Consider the following 21,252-nt stretch of genomic DNA (forward strand, 5'->3'; position numbering starts at 1 on the left):
CCAATCTTAGTCTGTCTCTGATGGGGATAGTGGATCTCTCTTGATTGGGAGGTATCTCTCAGGCTTCAGGGAAGATGGTAGGTGTGGCCCCTACTAGAGACTCACAGGTCTCAGTTTGTCCCAGGTTTTACCTGACCTCAGCACGGCAAAGCCACTAGGAGTTGGTTGGTTTGGGCTTTGAAGCTCAAAGTGTGTGTCTGCATGCAGACAGGAGTGTGGTTCTATTGAATTTTCCATGAGTGGAAGAACCAGTTAGATTCATAGGAAAGTGGGGGAAATGGATCAACCTCAAAGTCTGACATCTCAGGCACTGTCACTTCTGAGTCTGTCCAGACTTCTTCTCCCTGTCCAAGACAGCTGATATAAGAATGACTCAGTACAAGGATTTTGGTAGCTGTCCCTCTGTGTCTTTCCCTAGAACCATAAACCACAGACTCTACTCACACGACTTTAGTCTGCTAAACCCTCTTTTGCCCTGCGAATGAGATTTTTGCACTGGCCCTTTAAGAGGTTGCCTGAACCTGTGCAGACTTCCCTCTCTTTCTGGCAGACAGAAACTTCCCTGCTTTTCACAGCTAAATTTATGTAAGCTTCTTCCTAGTTCTGGTACTTGGGGCTGGGAAACCCAGTTTGGGGTTTAGTCCTGTTTCTTCACAGAAGTAATTCCCCTGCAGCTGAGATATCCTTCTTGAACCTTAGTCATGGCTTGTAGGAGGAGGGCCAGCACTTTTTATGTCTTGATGTGGCTTCTTCTGAGAATCCTTTGTTATAAGACTCCTCTGTATTTAGTCTTAAGTTGTTTCCTCAGATTGATTGTTTTTAAATTTAGTTGTAACTCCAGTTTGGTCCTGGGAGGAGGTGAATATAATATAACACCTATTCTGTTACCATCTTGGGTCTCACATTTATTCCTTTTTCTACTGACTGAAATTTTTATCCTTCAAGGCCCTGTATAAAATGCTATTCTTGGCATGAGGCTTTCTCTGCTTGCCCAACCAGAAGTGAACTCATCTTTACTCTCTTTAAAATTTCCAGTGCTTTACTTAGACCTCACTGTAATACTTACCACATAATGCAATCTACTGTCATCATTTGTGAACTTGTTTCTCTCCTGTGCTAGATGATAAGCTTCTTAAAGGTACGGCCTTATACATTTCTTTTTTGTCCAACATGGTTTCTTGCCAATATTTAAAGGAAGGAAAAAAGGAAGGAAGGAAGGAAGGAAGGAAGGAAGGAAGGAAGGAAGGAAGGAAGGAAGAGAGGGAGGGAGGGAGGGAGGGAGGGGGAGGGAGGGAGGGAGGGAGGGAGGGAGGGAGGGAGGGAGGAAGGAAGAAAGGAAAGGAGGAAGGAAGGAAGGAAGGAAGGAAGGAAGGAAGGAAGGAAGGAAAGAGTGGAAGAGAGAGAGGGACAAATAAAAAAACAGTGGAATCCCAAGATGGAAGACATCTTAGAGGTCATCTAATCTTTACATGAGTTACATCTATGTCATCCTCAAATGTGTTGTGAAAAGTTGTTTATGTGTTTGTTTATTTTCAAAATAATTTATCCTATGTACAAATGGTTTTATATATTTTTTGAGATATAGAGGGAAGTGGTGTATAACATAGATAAGAAACGATGTTATATTTTGATAAAATACAAAAAAGTAAAAGACTATATTTATAGGGAGAAGAGAATAATAAAAATTATCATGAGCCCTGGCCGGTTGGCTCAGTGGTAGAGCGTTGGCCTGGTGTGCAGAAGTCCCGAGATAATTCCTGGCCAGGGCACACAGGAGAGGCACCCATCTGCTTCTCCATCCCTCCCCCTCTCCTTCCTCTCTGTCTCTCTCTTCCCCTCCCTTAGCGAGGCTCCATTGGAGCAAAGATGGCCCAGGCGCTGGGGATGGCTTCTTGGACTCTGCCCCAGGCGCTAGAGTGGCTCTGGTCGCAACAGAGCGACGCCCTGGAGGGGCAGAGCATCACCCCCCTGGTGGGCAGAGCATCCCCCCTGGTGGGCGTGCCAGGTGGATCCCGGTCGGGCGCATGCGGGAGTCTGTCTGACTGTCTCTCCCCGTTTCCAGCTTCAAAAAAATACAAAAAAAAAAAAAAAAAATTATCATGAGGCAGTGAGCAATCACTTAACTTTACTGATTTTTTTTTTTTTTTCTGAAAGAGGCCACTATTACTCATTTCTTGCTATTCTTAGTGTGTATTTATGCTGCCACATATTTTGGTGCTGTTCTTTGTCAGTTTCAGCCATTCCTTGGTATGAAAGTGACAAGTAGTGATGGTGGGAAACTGACAGAATGAGGCGCAGGATGAGTCTTGCTCGTTTTTTCAGATGGGGGTGGAGAAACTTCTTACATGCATTTAGTATTTCTTCTGCCATATTCAGTGTGGTGATTCAATGAGTGAGTGGTTGCCATAAATAAAATGTATCTCAGACAAAAATCTAATTTATATAAACTTTTTTTTTTTTTTTTTTACAGAGACAGAGAGAGAGGGATAGATAGGGACAGACAAACAGGAACGGAAAGAGATGAGAAGCATCAACATCAATTTTTTGTTGCAACACCTTAGTTGTTCATGGATTGCTTTCTCTTATGTGCCTTGACCGTGGGCCTTCAGGGGACCGAGTAACCCCTTGTTCGAGCCAGCGACCTTGGGTCCAAGCTGGTGAGCTTTGCTCAAACCAGATGAGCCTGCACTCAAGCTGGTGATCTTGGGGTCTCGAACCTGGGTTCTCTGCATCCCAGTCCGATGCTCTATCTACTGCGCCACCACCTGGTCAGGATAATTTATATAAACTTTTTAAACTTTCTTTCCCACCAAAACAACCTACATATTTTAGAAAAAAATCACTCAAACTCATTCCATGGTTGTGCATTTTCATCTTAAAAGTCTATAAAGTATGTTTTATTTCTGTATTTGTGTTTCCTACTTAGCCAGGAACTCTGTAGTGATCTGGGGCTGTTTAAGCATGCCTTTCTTTACTGGTAGCTGCATTAAATGTATGGTGTTATTGAGCAAGTATGTTTCTTCTGCCTACTTTTTATTCTGTTTCTTTAATATCAATCACCATGCTCCTTTCGAGACATAACGCTCTAATATTCCCACCTGTTTACTGACTTCGGGAACATTTTTGTGTCCTGATGCAGAAACATGGTTCACAATCCTGAACAACTAGCTGTGGGTAGTACTCTCAGTTTCTTTTGCAGCACATTTTTGATAAGTGTGCGTACACATGTTTTGGCAAGTAGATAGAGGGATATATGCAGAAGGAAATATGTATGTGCTACAAAAACTCTCCTCTAGAACAACGAACACCTAACTTGTTCTTTTCATCAGAAATGGATCACGAGTAAAATCTGATGGCAATATAAAACTTTAAAATTTCTCCAGAAATTATGGCCACAGAAGAGAATTAAGAGTTAATTGTCTTGGCCTGACCTGTGGTGGCGCAGTGGATAAAGCGTCAACCTGGAACGCTGAGGTCGCCGGTTCAAACCCCTGGGCTTGCCTGGTCAAGGCACATATGGGAGTTGATGCTTCCTGCTCCTCCCCCTGTTCTCTCTCTATCTCTCCCTCTCTCTTCCTCTCCCCTCTCTCTCTAATAAAAATTGAGTAAATAAAATTTCAAAAAAAGAGTTAATTGTCTTGATGATTTCAAGTGTTTAAGTAAACTGAACCTAGAGCATTCTAGAATAAACTAATTTTAATAGCTATTTAGTACTCAAAAGTCTCTGTGGCCTATAACATTGCTTTAGTCTAGTATTTTATGAAAAAAAATTATAAAAGAGGCTTTTAATAAATGGACTAAACAAAAGATAACACTTGAGGTTTTTTAAAATTCAAAAATTTATTTTAATTTCAATCAGTTAATCTATAAACTGTGATTTGGTTGCAAGGATGAGAATTCATTTAAGCTAATGTCAGAAAGGGCAATTTGAAGGTGGCTTTCATGGAACTGAACTTTAAGAGATAAAGCTAGATATTATACACTAGAAAGTCATCAGTCACTCTCTTTGGATTTTTAAGGTGTCACTTCATTGAAAATGTCCATTTTTCCCTCTGTAGACCAGCTTTTTCTGGAACCTTCTCTCCCACATCTTTGAGATCTTTAGTTTGCAGCTAGCTTTGAGTGTCAAAGTATCAACTGAAATTCACAACACAAGTACTCTAACGCCTCCATGTGCAGTGCCACCAGATCACTGTTTCTGTATCCCTTAGGTCAAAATATTTAGAGTATATCTTACTGACTAAACCTGTGTCAGGTGTTCATCTCTGCTCCAATAAGCTAGAATGAGAGGCAGGTCTTTGGTACAAACCTTACTGTCTAAGACACAGCTGAAAAGGGGTTTGGGGATGCCAGTCATCCAAAATATATTTTGTACAACACCAACTACGTAAAGGTACTGTGTTTGACAGTGAGATCATACAGTAGTACCTGGTATTTATTTATCATTTATTATATGTCAGTTTGCCATAATAAATTTATATAATTTAATACTGTATATTATATAAGTACTAATATTATCTACAACTTGCAAATGAGGAAATCAAGAGATCAAGTACATGGAACACTATTCAAGTTTATGGAACCAAGCAGTATGACTCCATGTTTAATCCAGAGCCTAGGCCTTTTTTAAAAAAAATTTTATTTAGATAATTAAATTTAACAGGGTGGCATTAATAATAAGAGTACATACGTTTCAGGTGAACATTTCTAGAGCATTTGAGCTGTTGATTATGTGTATACCCATCACCCAGAGTCGAATTATTTTCTATTACCATACATTAGTCCCTCTTTACTCCTTTCCTCACACCCTTCCCCTACATTCCCCTCTCCTTCAGGTAACCACTTCACTTTTATCTATGTCCATGAGTTGCAGTTCTATATTTCACCCATGTGTATTGAATAAAATCATACAGTTCTTAGCTTTTTCTGGTTTACTTATTTCACTGAAATTAATGTTCTTGAGCTTTATCCATGTTGTCATAAATGGTAATATGTCATCATTTCTTATGACTGAGGAGTATTTCATTGTATATATGTACCACATCTTTTTTATCCAATTATCTATCAAGAGATACTTTGGTTTTTTTCCATGTCTTAGCTATTGTGAATAATGGTATTGGCAGAAAAACAAACATACAGACCAGTGGAACAGAATCAAGATCCCAGATACAAACCACATATATATGGATAAATAATCTTTGACAAAGGAACCAAAAAGACACAATAGGGAAAAGAAAGTCTCTTCAATGAGTGTTCCTGGGAAAATCAGAAAACCACATGTAGAAGAGTGAAACTTGACTACAATTGTCCCCGTGCATAAAAGTTAATTCAAACTTTATGAAAGACCTAAATATAAGATCTGAAACAATAAATTACATAGAGGAAAATATAGATACTAAACTCATGAACCTTGGCCATAGAGTACAATTTATGAATTTGACCCCAAAGGAAAGGGAAGTAAAGGCATAAATAAGTGGATAAAACCATATCAAACAAAAAAGCTGCTGCACAGCAAAAGAAACTAACGATGAAACAAATAGGCAGCCAACTGAATGGGAGATGATATTTGAAAACAGCAGCTCCAATCAGGGATTAATATTCAAAATATATAAAGAACTAACAAAGCTTAGCAACAAAGAAGCAAACAATTCAATTAAAAAATAGGGAGAGGGCCCTGGCCAGTTGACTCAGTGGTAGAGCATCAGCCTGGCATGTGGAAGTCCCAGGTTCAATTCTCAGTCAGGGTATATAGGAAAAGCACCTATCTGCTTCTCCATCCTTCCCCCTCTCCTTCCTCTCTATCTCTCTCTTCCCCTTCCTCAACCAAAACTCCAGTGGAGCAAAGTTGGCCCAGATGCTGAGAACGGCTCCATGGCTTCTGCCTCCGGTGCTAGAATGGTTCCAGCAGCAATGGAGCAACACCCCAGATGGGCAAAGCATTGCCCCCTGCTGGGCATGCCAGGTGGATCTCGATCAGGTGCATGCAGGAGACTGTCTGACTGCCTCCCTCCTTCTAACTTTGGAAAAAATACAATAAAAAAATAAAAGAAATGGGGAGAGGACCTGAATAGACACTTCTTCCAAGAGGACATAGAAATGGCCAAGAGATATATGAAAAGGTGTTCATCTTCACTAGCTATTCATAAAATGCAAATCAAAACTACAATAAGATACCACTTCACACCTGTTAGATTGACTGTTATCAGCAAGACAGGTTATAACAGGCATTGAAGAGGCTGTGGACAAAAAGGAACCCTCATTGACTGCTGGTGGGAATGCAAATTAGTACAACCATTATGGAAAAAAGTATGGTGGTTCCTCAAAAAATTAAGAATAGAAATACCATATAACTCCGCAATCCCTCTATTGAGTACCCCCCAAACTCCAAAATATTGGTGTGTAAATGCACAGGCACCCTCATGTTCAGAGCCTTTTTTTTTTTTACAGGGACATAGAGAGAATCAGAGAGAGGGATAGATAGGGACAGACAGACAGGAACAGAGAGAGATGAGAAGCATCAATCATCAGTTTTTTGTTGCGACACTTTAGTTGTTCATTGATTTCTTTCTCATACGTGCCTTGACCGCGGGTCTTCAGCAGACTGAGTAACCCCTTGCTCGAGCCAGAGACCTTGGGTCCAATCTGGTGAGCTTTGCTCAAACCAGATAAACCTGCACTCAAGCTGGTGACCTTGGGGTTTTGAACCTGGGTCTTCTGCATCCCAGTCCAAAGCTCTATCCACTGCGCCACTGCCTGGTCAGGCCAGAGCCTACGTCTTAAACATAAAACTAAACTCCTTTTTTCTAGCATATGAAGGAAATAATGGAGTTATCAACCTAGCTGCAAAGATGGAATACATAAACACAAAAAGCATGTTTGGGCCCTGGCCGGTTGGCTCAGTGGTAGAGCGTCGGCCTGGTGTGCAGGGGACCTGGGTTCGATTCCCGGCCAGGGCACATAGGAGAAGCTCCCATTTGCTTCTTCACCCCCCTTCCTCTCTGTCTCTCTCTTCCCCTCCCGCAGCCAAGGCTCCATTGGAGCAAAAATGGCCCGGGCGCTGGGGATGGCTCCTTGGCCTCTCCCCCAGGCGCTAGAGTGGCTCTGGTGGCAGCAGAGCAACGCCCCAAAGGGGCAGAGCATCGCCCCCTGGTGGGCAGAGTGTTGCCCCCTGGTGGGTGTGCCGGGTGGATCCCGGTCGGGTGCATGCGGGAGTCTGTCTGACTGTCTCTTCCCGTTTCCAGCTTCAGAAAAATACAAAAAAAACAAACCAAAACATGTTTGCATAATTTAGGACTAAATAAATGCAAAAAAATAAACTTCATGTGTCATTAGGTTCCAGAGAAGGAAGAGAAAGAACACTGTCAACTGAATTGGTCAGAAGGAATAGGATCTTTCCTAGTTTTTTTAAAATGGAGAGATGAGCTGAGATGAGCTCCCAGTTCACCTTTATACCCCATGTGTAGCATCACTAGGTGACTCCAAGGCCAGTGGTAGAAGAAGTCCCACAGCTCCACCTCTGAATAACTTGAAATTCTCCACGTGACCTCCCCTTCAGTAATCACCATATGGTTCTACTTCTCATTTCCCATGTCTTTTCTAGCAGCCTTCTGTGCTTCAGCCACATGAAATCTTATCTCTGTGCCATTGCCAATGCTATTTCCTCTCCTTATGGTACCTTTCTTGACCTCTTGTTTGCCTGTCAAACATCTACTTGCTTTCCAACTTGTATCTCAAGTATCATACAGTTTTCGAAATTTGTTTGTTCTCTCTTTGTATTTCCCCTTTCTTGACAGAGTTGGTCAGTCTCCTTTTCTCCTGTAATTATTTCTTACATCACCTCTAACACTTTAAAAATTTCAACCTTTATACATCTGTTTTCTTCTTTTACATTGAAAGTTTCTTCAGGATAAATTCCTTATCTCTTTTGTTAGTGTATCCCCAGCACTTAGCAAAAGGCCTGGATACTGAGGCACCTTCTACATGTTTATAAAATGGACAGAAGGATGGAAGGAATAGAAGTGTGTTTGAATGTAGAATAATTTGAATAACAATAATTCTGTTTTTTTTTCATTCAGTGAGAGTAGGGGAGGCAGAGACAGACTCTCATATGCACCCCTACTGGGGTCCACCCAACAAGCCCTGTAAGGGGTGATGCTCTGCCTATCTGAGGAGTTGCTTCATTGCTCAGCAACTGAACTCTTCTTAACCCTAAGGCAGAGGCCCTAGAGCCATCTCAGTGCCCAGAGCCAACCCCCTCCAATTGAGCCATGGCCGTGGTAGAGGAAGAGAGAGAAAGAGAGAGAGAGAAGCAAGAGTGGGAGTGGTGGAGAAGCAAATGGGCATTTCTCCTGTGTTCCCTGTCCAGGATTGAACCCAGAACATCCACACCCTGGGCCAACACTCTACCACTGAGCCAACTGGCCAGGGCAATAATTCTGATTTTACATGACTTTTTATTTCAGCTCTACAACAGCTTTGTAAAGCAAATAATTTAGTGAAGGAAACTAAGCTTAACGAGAGTAATATCAAAAAGCCAGTAAATGATATAGTTGGTTTTCTGAGTTCAGCCTTGGCTTTTTTTTTTTTTTAATAAGGAGCTTCTAACACTAAAGTTTAGCAAGTTTAGAAGGAAGCTGCAGGAATTACCTATTGCTCACTCTCAGTACATTTTCCAAAGTAGTAATACTTTCACCAAATTTTAAGGTAACATTTTTTTTTGAGACACTGATGAAAAGATATTATAGAGAGATATGAGAAAGCAAGACAGAAGATGTGTTAAAGATATAAGATGTATTAAAGATAGAGGCTGTATTACAATGGTGGAACTTGTTTTTCCATGCCATATTTTCCTCAAACCAACGTGCAGGCCACACTTTCTAGCCTAGCCCTGGTATCAGGTTCAACATCCTAGACCTGTGCTTGTCTTTGTTACAACCTAGTATGGGGAGTGTGCTCCACTGGAGCAACAGTTGCATTTACAAGTGTTCATGACTGAAGACTACTAAACTTGAAGAGATGGATGGTCAGCAGGCTTTGCAATTTATATATTTTATTTTCCAAGCCACAGTTGTGATATTATTATTACACTGTGTAATAATAATAATAATAACTACAATGATGAGTGCATAGTACAGGGGTCGGGAACCTTTTTGACTGAGAAAGCCATGAACGCCACATATTTTAAAATGTAATTCCATGAGAGCCATACAATGACCTGTGTACACTACCCATTATCCAATAAAAATTTGGTGTTGTCCCGAAGGACAGCTGTGATTGGCTCCAGCCACCTGCAACCATGAACATGAGCGGTAAGAAATGAACGAATTTTAACACATGAGAATGTTTTATATCTTTAATGTTATTATTTGTTTTATTAAAGATTTGTCTGCAAGCCATATACAGCCATCAAAAAGCTACATCTGGCTTGTGAGCCATAGGTTCCCAACCCCTGGCATAGTAGATCAGATCATATTTGACTTAAAATCTATTTGTACAGTTACTTTTAATGTTTAAAATCAATGTAGAATCAGGCTTATTGTAAAAATCAAGAAAAACAAAAATTAATTTGCCCTTCTTTTTTTCTTTTCTCTCTTTTTATATTTCCCTTAGATGGCTTCCCTTTATGTCTCAAGGCATAATTCATTCAGAAATTGAACTGTATCGTCAAGGTGAGGATTAATGAAATCTTCAGTACAAAAAAGTACAAGATGATTTTTGTAAACTGGACATCATGGAACAATCCCCAGTTGACCTCAGAATGAGAATGTCTCCTTTGATAGTTTACCCTCTGTATCAGATTTATAGTTATATCTCAAAGTGAAAATAATAGTTTATGTAAAGATGTGTGTTGGCAATGTTACATGCCCTACTCTTAAGTTAAAAATCAACCCAAGGATTTGTTGCTGTTTAAGAGTTAAACTCACACTTCTTTTCCTATTGCTTAGAATGTCATCAGACAGATCTATTATTAACTGCACTTTACTTTTGTTTTTGCAGAAATGCAAATAAATCGTCAACCTAAAATACAAGAGGAAGTAAATGGTAAATGTTGCCTCTTTTCATCTTTTAAGTATCTGGAATAATCTATTTCTGTTTGGTATATTCTTATTGAGTTTAAACTATTGATAGAAAAAAATTTAAATGAATATTGGCACAGGCATTAAATTATAGTATGATTTACAAAGAAATTAACATAAATAACTTTAGCTCCAAGTGCTTTTTCCCTTCAATAGTTTAAATATTAGGAAAATAATATTTTTAAATGATTAATTTCTATTAATTGTGCTTTTCTTTACTAAATTTGTATATTGATTTCTCAGTTTTTTTAAAGATTTTATTTATTCGCTTTAGAGAGGGGGGGGAAGGAGAGAGAGGCAAGGGGGGAGGAGCCAGAAGCATCAACTCACATACATGCCTTGACCAGGCAAGCCTAGGGTTTTGAACCAGTAACCTCAGCATTTCCAGGTTGACACTTTATCCACTGCGTCACCACTGGTCAGGCAATTTCTCAGTTTTTTAAAAGTCTTTTGAAACTGGCTTTCTCTGTTAAGTCCTCTTCAAATCAGCTTGCAATTGTGCTATTAATATATTTACTTTTTTTTTCCCTGAAGTGAGAAGCGAGGAGGCAAACAGACAGACTCCCGCTTGCACCCAACCAGGATCTACTTGGCATGCCTACTAGGGAGCAATGCTCTGCCCATCTGGGCCGTTGCTCCATTGCAACCAGAGCCATTCTAACAACTGAGGCAAAGGCCATGGAACCATCCTCAGCGCCTGGGCCAACTTTGCTCCAATGGAGCTGTGGCTATGGGAGGGGAAAAGAAAGATAGAGAGAAAAAAGAGGGGGGGAGGATGGAGAAGCAGATGGGTGCTTCTCCTGTGTGTCCTAAGCATTGAACCTGGGACTTCCATATGCTGGGCTGACACTCGACTGCTGAACCAACTGGCCTGGGCCCTGTTTACATTTTAAAGCTGATCTGAATGAGATGAATAAATGAAAATAACTAATATGCAAATCAAGTTAACAAACCTGTATGTTTTAAAAAATGTTTGTACTGTGCAGTAATTTAAAACTAGGAAGGGTTAATACCAACACTATTATATTTAGAATGTTCTGTATTGATTAGGATGACCACTGAGATATAAACATCATGACCGCTTTGATAATTTGTATTTGTATTATTGATGTTAGAAATTGCATTTTGGTTTATATTTATTTTTCTTTTTTTTAGTTATTCATTGAAGAAAGGTTGAATTTGTGTCGCCTTTTACTATGAACATAATTTTATTAATGTTCTAGAATCTCTTAGTCATTTTAAAGAACCTCATAAGTGTATGTCTTACCTCAAGCCCTTAAGTAATAAAGCTTGAAATGACATTCTAAGTGGAAAAGTTACCCATTAATTTCAGAACTTGATGGGGTATATAGAAATAATAATATAGGTTAATACTTTAAACTAAGGATTATAATTGAAGGTGAAAGTATTCAAAGTTTCTTAAAAATAATATTAGCCATATAGTCAGCATCAGTGATACTGAAAATGAAGTTGCATTGTATAGCAGAGGTGTTTACTTAAGATTTTTAGATACAGTTTATCAGTGTAATTTTGATTAGAATAAACTACAATAAAATATTTCTTGTTATTATTTCTGTGGCTTTAGTTTATTTTTATGACCTCATTAAAATCTTTAATTTTTATAGTACAAATGTGGATTAATCACAGATCTTAGTCATGAGACACTGCCATTATTTGTCTGTGAATGGTACTGTTATTTCAATTTTAAATTCTAAAGAATGTGATCTTTAATATTTCTTGATATATGATTCTAGGGATACATTAGTAGTCTTATAGTTATGAATATACTAATTTATGATGTGAAAAGAAACTTGAAAAATTAAGTAGTTTACTCTAATGAGACAGTGTTATGTCATGGTTAGTGGTGTTGAAGAGCAAACATGAGTCTTAGATTTTGGAAGTGTATGAAGCACATTTATATAACACGTGCCTTTCCATGTAGCTGCAATAGGAAGAAAGCAGGCCAAGAAGCTATTTTAGTTTAATGGTAGAAACAGAAAAGAAGGAATCAATTGAGTTTATTTTATTTTGAGATGATTAACAATAAATGCAATTATGTTCTTGTATGTATGTGTGTATGTATGTGTTTGTGAAGGTTACCATATCATATGTGAATAATGACACGTTTTCTTTTCCTAAGATGCTCTGTAGTTCCCTGGTACAGGAAGCTTAGGGCAGTAATGGTAACATTAATATTGAATGTATATAGTGTTTGCTATGTAGGGTCTAGATGTTTTACATATGTTAATTTATTCAATCTTCACAGTAACCCATAAAGCAAATGATATTATTCCATTTCACAGGTGATAAAAAATTAAGGAAACAGAAGTTTTTAACACTTGTCACACAGGTAAAAATAACAGATTGAGAAATCAATCCTGGCCCTATCTGGGTAGCTTAGTTCTTTGGAGAATCATCTTGACATGCCGACGTTGTAGGTTCAATCATCGGTCAGGGCACATACAGAAGTCAACCAATAATGGCATGGACAGGTGGAGCTGCAGCAAGCAATATTTCTCTCTCTCTCTCTCTCTCTCTCTCTCTCTCTCTCTCTCTCTCCCTTTCTCCTTTCTTCTCTCTCTTTCAAGATCAATAATAATAAAGATTTAAAAAAACTGAATCCTAATCATTTGACTATAGAGTCTGTTCTTGTTTTAAAGAAACTTCTTTGAAATGCCCTCAGTCATTAGAAATGTATGTTTGTGTGCATTGTATATGTCTTTTCACTTATTCTGTTGTGTTATTTTTGTTATTGTTATATTTTTAGGTCTTTAGCCTTCAACCTTATTCCATACACAATTGGAAGGATGTTTTTAACTGTCAGAATATTAGTATTGTTATTGTCATTATTATCATTTATTTTTCCCCCCAGAACTTCTATGGAGACAAATTAGGTTTCTGCTAAACTTCCTTTGCTGACAGTTATGTGCAGTTCAACCTTTCACCAAGGGTGTAGTCCTTTTTGGCTCATTTAAAAAATCTCAGGTCCAGCTCCTACCCTTGTGTGGGTGGTAGCCTCCCATACTGGCCTAGGCACTAACATTTACTGTAGTTTTCTTGATTACTCACTATTCACCTTTCAGTTTTTGCTGATGGCCCTTCTATTATTACTATTATTATTATTATTATTATTATTCACAGATTGGGGATTTTTTAAAAGTTTTCCTGGAAATAAAATTTATCCAGAATGCCGTGGAATCTAAAAGGTATTAAAATACTATCCCATAAAAGTGGCTCAAAAGTATCAGAAAATTTTTTTGCCAACCAGTTAGTAAATGAAATAACTAGTATTAAAATTTAACTCTTAACCGTCATATGAAACAGAGTCACTTTAAATGACTCAGTTTTCTGCATATTAAGGCTTTCTGACTCTGAAAGACTGTGAAATTCTCGGGGTACTTAGTCATTTATTTACAGGCAATGCCAAATCTTTGTAGCATGAATATTAGCAACTTGATGGATAATCTGTGGTAAATATTATTAAGTATTTTCTCTCTTTGATTTTATTTTTCAAACATACTTATTGGCTTCACTATCCAAATAATGTCTACTACAAGAAAGAAACTGAATTTTGTATTATTTGTCTCAGCTAAACATAATTAAGAACATAAACTATTTTATAACATCATTATACATTATAAATGCATTCCAAATGACTTTGGATTGCCCCATGCTATAATCATTTATGGCACATTTTTTTTTGGTTGTGTGGACGTTAATGAAGTGATTGCCTGAGATCCCATACTGGAAACCTCTACCGGTTGTGTCCGTCTTGTTTTCTGCATAGGAAGATATGCTGTGGGTACCTGGGACCTGGGTGGGCCTGAGGAGTCAGTGCCTCAGGTAAACGCCCATAATGTGTAGCACAGGTACCAGAGAAATCATTTCTGGGATTCACTCATCAGTTCCAACATACAGAGCCTGAAACTGGTTTATCAAATTCCTGTGGTGATAAATTGGAAGACTGAAGTAGAATACCATGCTCTTTTTTAAATTTTTGTGTTTTTCTTTTGTTTAGTTTTATCTTAATTTTGGGGTTTTTTTTTGGTGGTTGTTTTGTCTTTTGTTTTTCTTTGCTATATTGTGCTTTTCCCTTTTATTTTTATTATATGATCATTATTTATTATTATATATATTTTTTATTTTGATCATTTTTGCTGTTGTCTTTTTGTTTGAATTCTTAGTAGAACCACTCTCATATATCATCTAGGCAGAAAAAAAATACCATGACTTCCTAAGGAAAAGACGTATTTCAGAAAGAAAATAAAAAATCTCTAGACAACAATCTCAATCACATGTAAATGTTAAAGTTAAATTATAAAGAATTCAAAGCTGAAGTTCTGAAAATAGTGAGATGCTACAAAATACCAACAGGCTAATCACTCAGAAAACAAATTAATGAACAAAATGAGTAGTTCACTAAAGAAATTAAAACTTTAAAAACAGAAAAAAAAGAAACCAACACATGAATTGAAAAATGAGATAGCAGGTTTAGCTAATAAAACAGGCCACAGCCCTGGCCTGTTGGCTCAGTGGTAGAATGTCGGCCTGGCGTGTAGGAGTCCAGGGTTCGTTTCCCAGCCAGGGCACACAAGAGAAGCACCCATCTGCTTCTCCACCCCTTCCCCTCTCCTTTCTCTCTGTCTCACTCTTCCCCTCCCACAGTCAAGTCTCCTTTGGAGCAAAGTTGGCCCGGGCACTGAGGATTGCTCTATGGCCTCTGCCTCAGGTGCTAGAATGGCTCTGGATACAACAGAACAACGCCCCAGATGGGCAGAGCATCACCCCCTGGTGGGCATGCCAGGTGAATCCTGGCCGGGCATGTGCGGGAGTCTGTCTGACTGCCTCCCCATTTCCAACTTCAGAAAAATACAAAAAAAAACACACCCCCAAAACAAAAAAATAGGCCACATAAAGAGAGACTCACTGATATCAAAAGCAACTAGAAATGATATATAGGAAAGAAAAAAAGGCTCAGAAATTAAAAAAAAATATGATATAGCTCTATGAGAATTGTCTGACTTCCTCAGAAAAAGCAATATAAAAATAATAAGTAGATCAGAAGAAAAAGAGAAAGAGATGGGAATGGAGAGCCTATTCAAACAAATATTGATGAGAACTTCTCAAGCCTATAGAACTAAAGTTAGATCCTCAAATCCAAGAAGCAAAAAGAACACCTAGTTATATCAACCCAAACAGGCCTTCTCTAAGTCACACTGTAATAAAACTGTCAAAAATCAATGACAAAGAAAGAACCCTCAAGGCTGTTAGGGAAAAGAACAACATAACATATAAAGGAAGGTCCATAAAGTTATCATTGGATTTCTCAGCAGAAACTCACAAGCCAGAAGAGAGTGGATCCAAACATTCAAAGTACTGAAAGAGAGGAATTATCAGCCAATAATATTATATCTGTCAAACTTATCCTTCAAATATGAACAAGGAATAAAAACAGTTACAGATATACAGAAGCTGAGGAAATTTATTAACAGAAAACCACAGCTGCAGAAAATAATCAAGAGAATATTCAACTTGATACTAAGAACAAACAACACAAAAACTCCAACAAAGTTACAATAGAAGCAAGAGTAATCTGTTTTAACAAAAACATGAAAGGGGAGAAGATAAAGGTCTGAAGTAGCAAAGGAGGATGGAGTGCAGAAGCACTTATAAGACAAGTGACTCTTGTATATATGAAATTATTGTTCTCAATAACCTAATGGTAGCCACTCATGAAAAAGCCAAAACTGCAATATAAAAATTAAAAAAAGTGCAAATAGAGAAAAGAAGCATGGACTACCACCAAACAAAATCAACTGACAGCCTGACCAGGTGGTGATACAGTCGATATAACATGGGACTGGTACTCAGATAACCCATGTTTGAAACTCCAAGGTTGGCAGCTTGAGTGTGGACTCATCTAGCTTGAACACAGGGTTGCTGCCTTGAGCATGGGATCATAGATATGACTGCATGGTGGCTGGCGTCAGCCCAAAGGTTGCTGGCTTGAAGCCCAAGTTTTCTGGCTTGACCAAGGGGTCACTCACTCTGCTGTAGCGCCCCAGTCAAAGCACATATGAGAAAGCAATTAATGAACAACTAAGGAGCCACAACAAAGAATTGATGCTTCTTATCTCTCTCTCTTCCTGTCTTTCTCTATCTGTCCCTCTTTCTGTCTCTGTCATAAAAATAAACAAACAAAAACACTGACAGAAAAACAAAAGAAAAGAGCAAAGGAGACACAGAGCCACTTGAAAACACAACATAAAAAGGCTATTGAAAATCTTTGTGTCAATAATTACCCCAAATCTAAATGGACTGAACTCACCAATAAAGAGGCACAGAGTAGCAGATTATATCAAAAAACAAAAATCACCATATGCTGCTTTCCAGAGGCACATCTATGCTGTGAGGACAAAAGTAGACTCAAAGTGAAAGGTTGGAAAACAATTTTTGAAGCAAATAATACCCAAAACAAAGCAAGTGAAGCCATACTTATAGCTGACAACACTGACTTCAAGACAGAAAAGGTAACAAGAGACAAAGATGGACATTTTATAATGATCAAGGGAACACTATATCAAGAATACATCACATCTTAATATATATGCACTGAATTATGGAGCACCAAAATAAATATCTGCTAACAGGACTAAAACAGAAAATAGACAAAAACAAAAGCATATTTGGAGATCTCAACGCACCACTGACTACTTTAGACAGACTACTAAACAGAAAATAAATAAAGACAACACACTAGAGAAAATAGACATAATAGACCTTTATAGAATATTTCTTTCCAGAACATCAGATTATACATTCTTTTCCAGTATACAATGAATATTATCAAGAACAGACCACATGTGGGACTGCAAATCTAGCCTCAACAAATTCAAGAAGACTAAAAATATACCAACCTTATCCTCTGACTATAATGCTCTGAAAGTAGAATCCAAATGCAAAAAGGAAGTAAAGGAACACACAAAAATGTGGAAATTAAACAACATAATTTTAAAAAATAGTTGCAACAAAGAAAAAATAAAAGCAGAGATCAAAAGACATATACAGACAAACAAGAATGACAGCACAACATATCAAAACTTCTGGGATACATAGAAAGCACTAATAAGAGGGATGTTTATATCATTACAAGATTATATAAAGAAACAAGAGCAATCCCAAGTAAACAACCTAACATCACATCTTAAGGAACTAAAAAAGAAAGAACAAAGATAAGCCAATGTTAACAGAAGAAAGGAAATAGTAAAAAATCAAAGAAAAATTAAATAAAATAGAACACAAAAAACTATAGAAAAATTAACACAACAAAGAGCTGTTTTTTTGAAAATATCAATAACATTGACAAAACCCTGGTAGACTCAACAAGGAAAAAAAGACAAAGGACTTGTATAGACAAAATATAAATATAAAAGAGGAGAAATTACCACAGACATTATAGTCAGCTCTGTAAATTGGGGTGTCCTTTACCATATCATAAAACAATAAATAATAATAAGAATCATGGAAATGGTAAAATATTTACCCTATACTTATATCAATATAGAATACATGATAGATTTCTTTCTGATAGTGTTTTATGGTTGTTTTCTGGATTTAAAGTGAAGAAAATTGAAAATTGTTTAAAACCATTTTCTTCTAGGCAGCATAGGTGTTTATTATTCTGTATCAGATTTATCCCCACTCCTATGGTAGTCAGCACATAATTTCTCTATTGCTTTACATGTATAATTATATAAAATATTATTTGTCTCTTACAAGAATAAAAGTATTTTTGAAATATTTAAATCTTTTTTAAGATCTCATGATCCTCATATGAAACTGTATCTTGAAGGACTTATGAATTTATATACATAGAATTGTCTAGAGATAAAATTATCAAAAATTAAAATAATAGTCTGTTGTCAAATCTCATTTAAATATATTTACATACCCTTCAAAATTTGGGTGATACAAAGTCAATATTGTTTCTATTATAAAAAACTGGGCAAGATCAATTATGAGGCAAATAACAATGTCCTTGTACTTCAAACAAAAATTGTCATAATGAAACCTCATCCGAAGGACTTGTTCTTTTTAAATTATGAAAAAGTTTCATATTATGCTGAAACATTCTTAATAATGCCTTGAATATCCTTTTTTCACAATTCAATCTTTTACAAAAACTCCTTAACAGATCCCAAAAGGTTCTATAAATCATTCACTCATTCATTTTTTGAGAGGCTACTATGTGTGAAGTATTGTAATACACAATGGGACTATGGCGACATTTAAGAACAAATCTTACTCTTCAAGTGTCTTACAATCTGGATGGGTAGATAAGGCATAAGAGGTCACGATGAGATGACACTTATTCACATACTTAAGAGTTGGAGTGTGCACAGGGTCCAACAAAAAGGCATGAAGAGAAAGGTTCGTTCTAGCTATTGGCAGGGATGTTTGGTAATGCTTCTTAGAGGAGGTGTCTTGTGAGGTGGGTCTGGAGACACAGGTGTTCACCAGATAGAAGGAGAGGAGAAGTAGAGGAAAAACATTCAGGTAGAGAGATTTCAGGCAAAGCCCTGGAGGTGAAAAGGAGTGCTTTAGGATGGGTGAAAGATGGTACCAGGCTGTGTGAAAGGGGATTTTGGAAAAAAAACAGAGACTGCTTGATGCTTGATGGGGTGCTATCGGCAGTGAGAATCAGTATCAGGACCAGAGTTGAATTTATGCTAATCTATGAGTAATGTTAAAACTTCAATGTGAATGTAAAAATGAAGAGCAATTAATTTGCTTTGACCTCCTGTCCAGGAGCAAAGGGAATATGAGTGGAAGGAATTCCTGGATTCACCACCTGGAGTCTGGAGGAATCTCAAAGGGCTTTGGGAAAGGGGGTGGATCTAGTTAATGTTAAGGCCTTTGTTCCTCTGAGTCATATGCTGTTCCCTTTCTCCTCCATCTTCTCCTGCCCCATTGCTCAACCTCTCTGCCAAGTAAGAATAGAATGTACATTTCTTGCAAAGTAGTGTTGATCTTCTTAGGCTGTCTCAGCCTACCCCTGTGTTGGGCAAATGAGTTTGTAAAATATGATTTTTCACTTTGCTCACTTTTATTGTTAAAAATGGCCTCTGCCCAGGTTTGTGATCTGTGAAATTGCTAATTGCCTTTCTGCTTGGGAAGGGCCATTGCTATGCTAATGTTGCTGGAGTAGAGGTTTTCCACTCTGAAAGTTTAGAGAGAAGAAGACAAGGAAGCCAAGATGGAAGGGAAGGAGAGAGAAGCCAGTTTTGCAGAGTAAGAAGCCATGTGCAGATGGGCAACCAGAAGTGACTAAGACTGGTGGGGACCTAAACCTGGCTGTGTCAATAGCTTTCTGAGCTCGGAATGAGTGGGTTTTCGAGCCCCGTGTGTTTATTTTTACTCGCTTGCTGGGTGTGAGGCGAGAATAAAGGAATGGCCCAGCAGTTTCTTTACTATCTGCCCAAGTCTAATGGGAACCTGCATGTGAATGGCCACAACTGCCGTGACTACTGGCCATACACCCTGATAGCAGTCAGGGCAGTGAGAGGCTGCAGAGGAGCAGTGGTTTTATACTCTCACAGCATCTAACTGTACCCTGCTTTATTAAGGTAACTTGCTGTCTGGTTTGTCATCAGGCAAAGCCTACCTGTTCTATAGCTTTTACTGTGCACTGTGGTGACTCAAGTCAGGCAGCTGTTAAGAGTTGTTTTTCTTTTCTCTTCTCACTCTGCTGAACTAACAATTGCATGGAAAGAGCTTAATTTATGTGCATCCTCCCTACTGAGTACTGTATTCAGTGGTCAGTTGCCAAGTAACTGAAAATATGTCTAGACACAGATGTTTCTATATTCAACCACAGGGTCAATTTTCTGAGCTATAACGTCAAATGCATGCCTCCTCTGTGACAGAATACTGCACAGAATTAGGTAAAGATAAAATGTTAAGATCTGAATATGGCGATGGAGTAGGCAGATGTACCAACTTCCACCTCCCAGAACCAAAGTGGATTACAAACTAATTTTAAGAACCATCATCTGGAAAAACCAACTTTGGACTAAACTAAGAGGACTCTTCAATCAAGGAACACTGAAGAAGGCACACTGAAACTGGTAGAAAAAGCAGAAACGCAGAGAGGGCTGCCCAGCTCCCCAGAGTGAATGGCAGCTGGGAGAGACTCGTGTGGTGGGAAGTGAGTTTAGCAAAGAAAGGAGGGTCCTGGGTCCCAGACACGAAGCCTAAACCTACAGCCCCAGAGCCTAGAAGAGGTGTATGGACAGTATTTAGCTGGAAACAAGACAGGATACTGTTTGTGAGAAAGAGACTGATTTCTCAGACCCAGGATTCTTCTTAAAGGGACCACACAGAAAACCTCTTTCACAACCACTCACCCGAGGCTCTGGGAGACAGGGAGAGAGGAGAGGAATGGAGTAGCAGGAAAAAAGTGTAATCTAGGAGGCATAGGGAGAAACATTTTGAAAGACAGCCACCTTAACCTCTGGGACGAGCCACTCCCCAAATATGAAGTGAATATTTCCCCTGGAAACAGCAATATCAGCAAAGGGAAGCAGGACACCAGCCAAACAAGCTCTTCTGTAGCACTCAGAACAGAGTCACTTAGAAGGAGGGAGCTTCCAGGACTACAGTAGTGAGTGTTAGGGTCTGAGCTGCAGCACCCCTACCCACATGACTGAGAGCTCACCTAAGGGCAGGCAGCGCAGGACGCAGAAGCATGGTTCTGTTGGCAAGGGTGTAAGCCGGCTGGCCACCACTGAGGCCTAGGAGTGAGCTCAATCTTGCCCGGCTGGGGAAGAGGGGACGTGCAAAAGTGGTCAAACCCAGCTGCAGGCTGCCTGCAATCCAGCCTGCGGAAGAAGGTCAGGAGCCCTGGAAGGGGCAGGGACCCGCCCTTGAGCAAGGGCGCAGGAGCACAGCCCTGCCCCGCCCATGGAACCTAGGCTTGTGGCCTGACTTGGGAGCCAGCTCTTTCCATGGGGGTGGAGCCAAAAGCCCAGAACAGGTGGAGTCCTGCTACTGAGCATGGGCATGCAGTCCTGCCCAGCCTGTGGAGCCAAGGCTTACAACCGTCCTACGTGAGCGAGCTCCTCCCACAAGGGTGGGATGAAAACTTGGAATCAGGCAGAGACCCATAGCTGAGCAA

The 21,252-nt window shown here is 38.8% G+C and overlaps 1 protein-coding gene across 1 annotated transcript in view; it reads left to right on the forward strand.

Annotated features, from left to right (window-relative positions):
• RP1 (RP1 axonemal microtubule associated) overlaps nucleotides 1-21,252 on the forward strand; it is a 413,345-nt gene that overhangs the window by 280,877 nt on the left and 111,216 nt on the right. Inside the window, exons 23-24 of the mRNA XM_066266133.1 lie at nucleotides 9,610-9,668; nucleotides 9,997-10,041. Coding sequence (XP_066122230.1) covers nucleotides 9,610-9,668; nucleotides 9,997-10,041 — 104 coding nt within the window. The remainder of the gene's footprint in view (nucleotides 1-9,609; nucleotides 9,669-9,996; nucleotides 10,042-21,252) is intronic.

This window comes from Saccopteryx bilineata, chromosome 3, assembly GCF_036850765.1.
Source record: "Saccopteryx bilineata isolate mSacBil1 chromosome 3, mSacBil1_pri_phased_curated, whole genome shotgun sequence".
NCBI classification, from domain to species: domain Eukaryota; kingdom Metazoa; phylum Chordata; class Mammalia; order Chiroptera; family Emballonuridae; genus Saccopteryx; species Saccopteryx bilineata.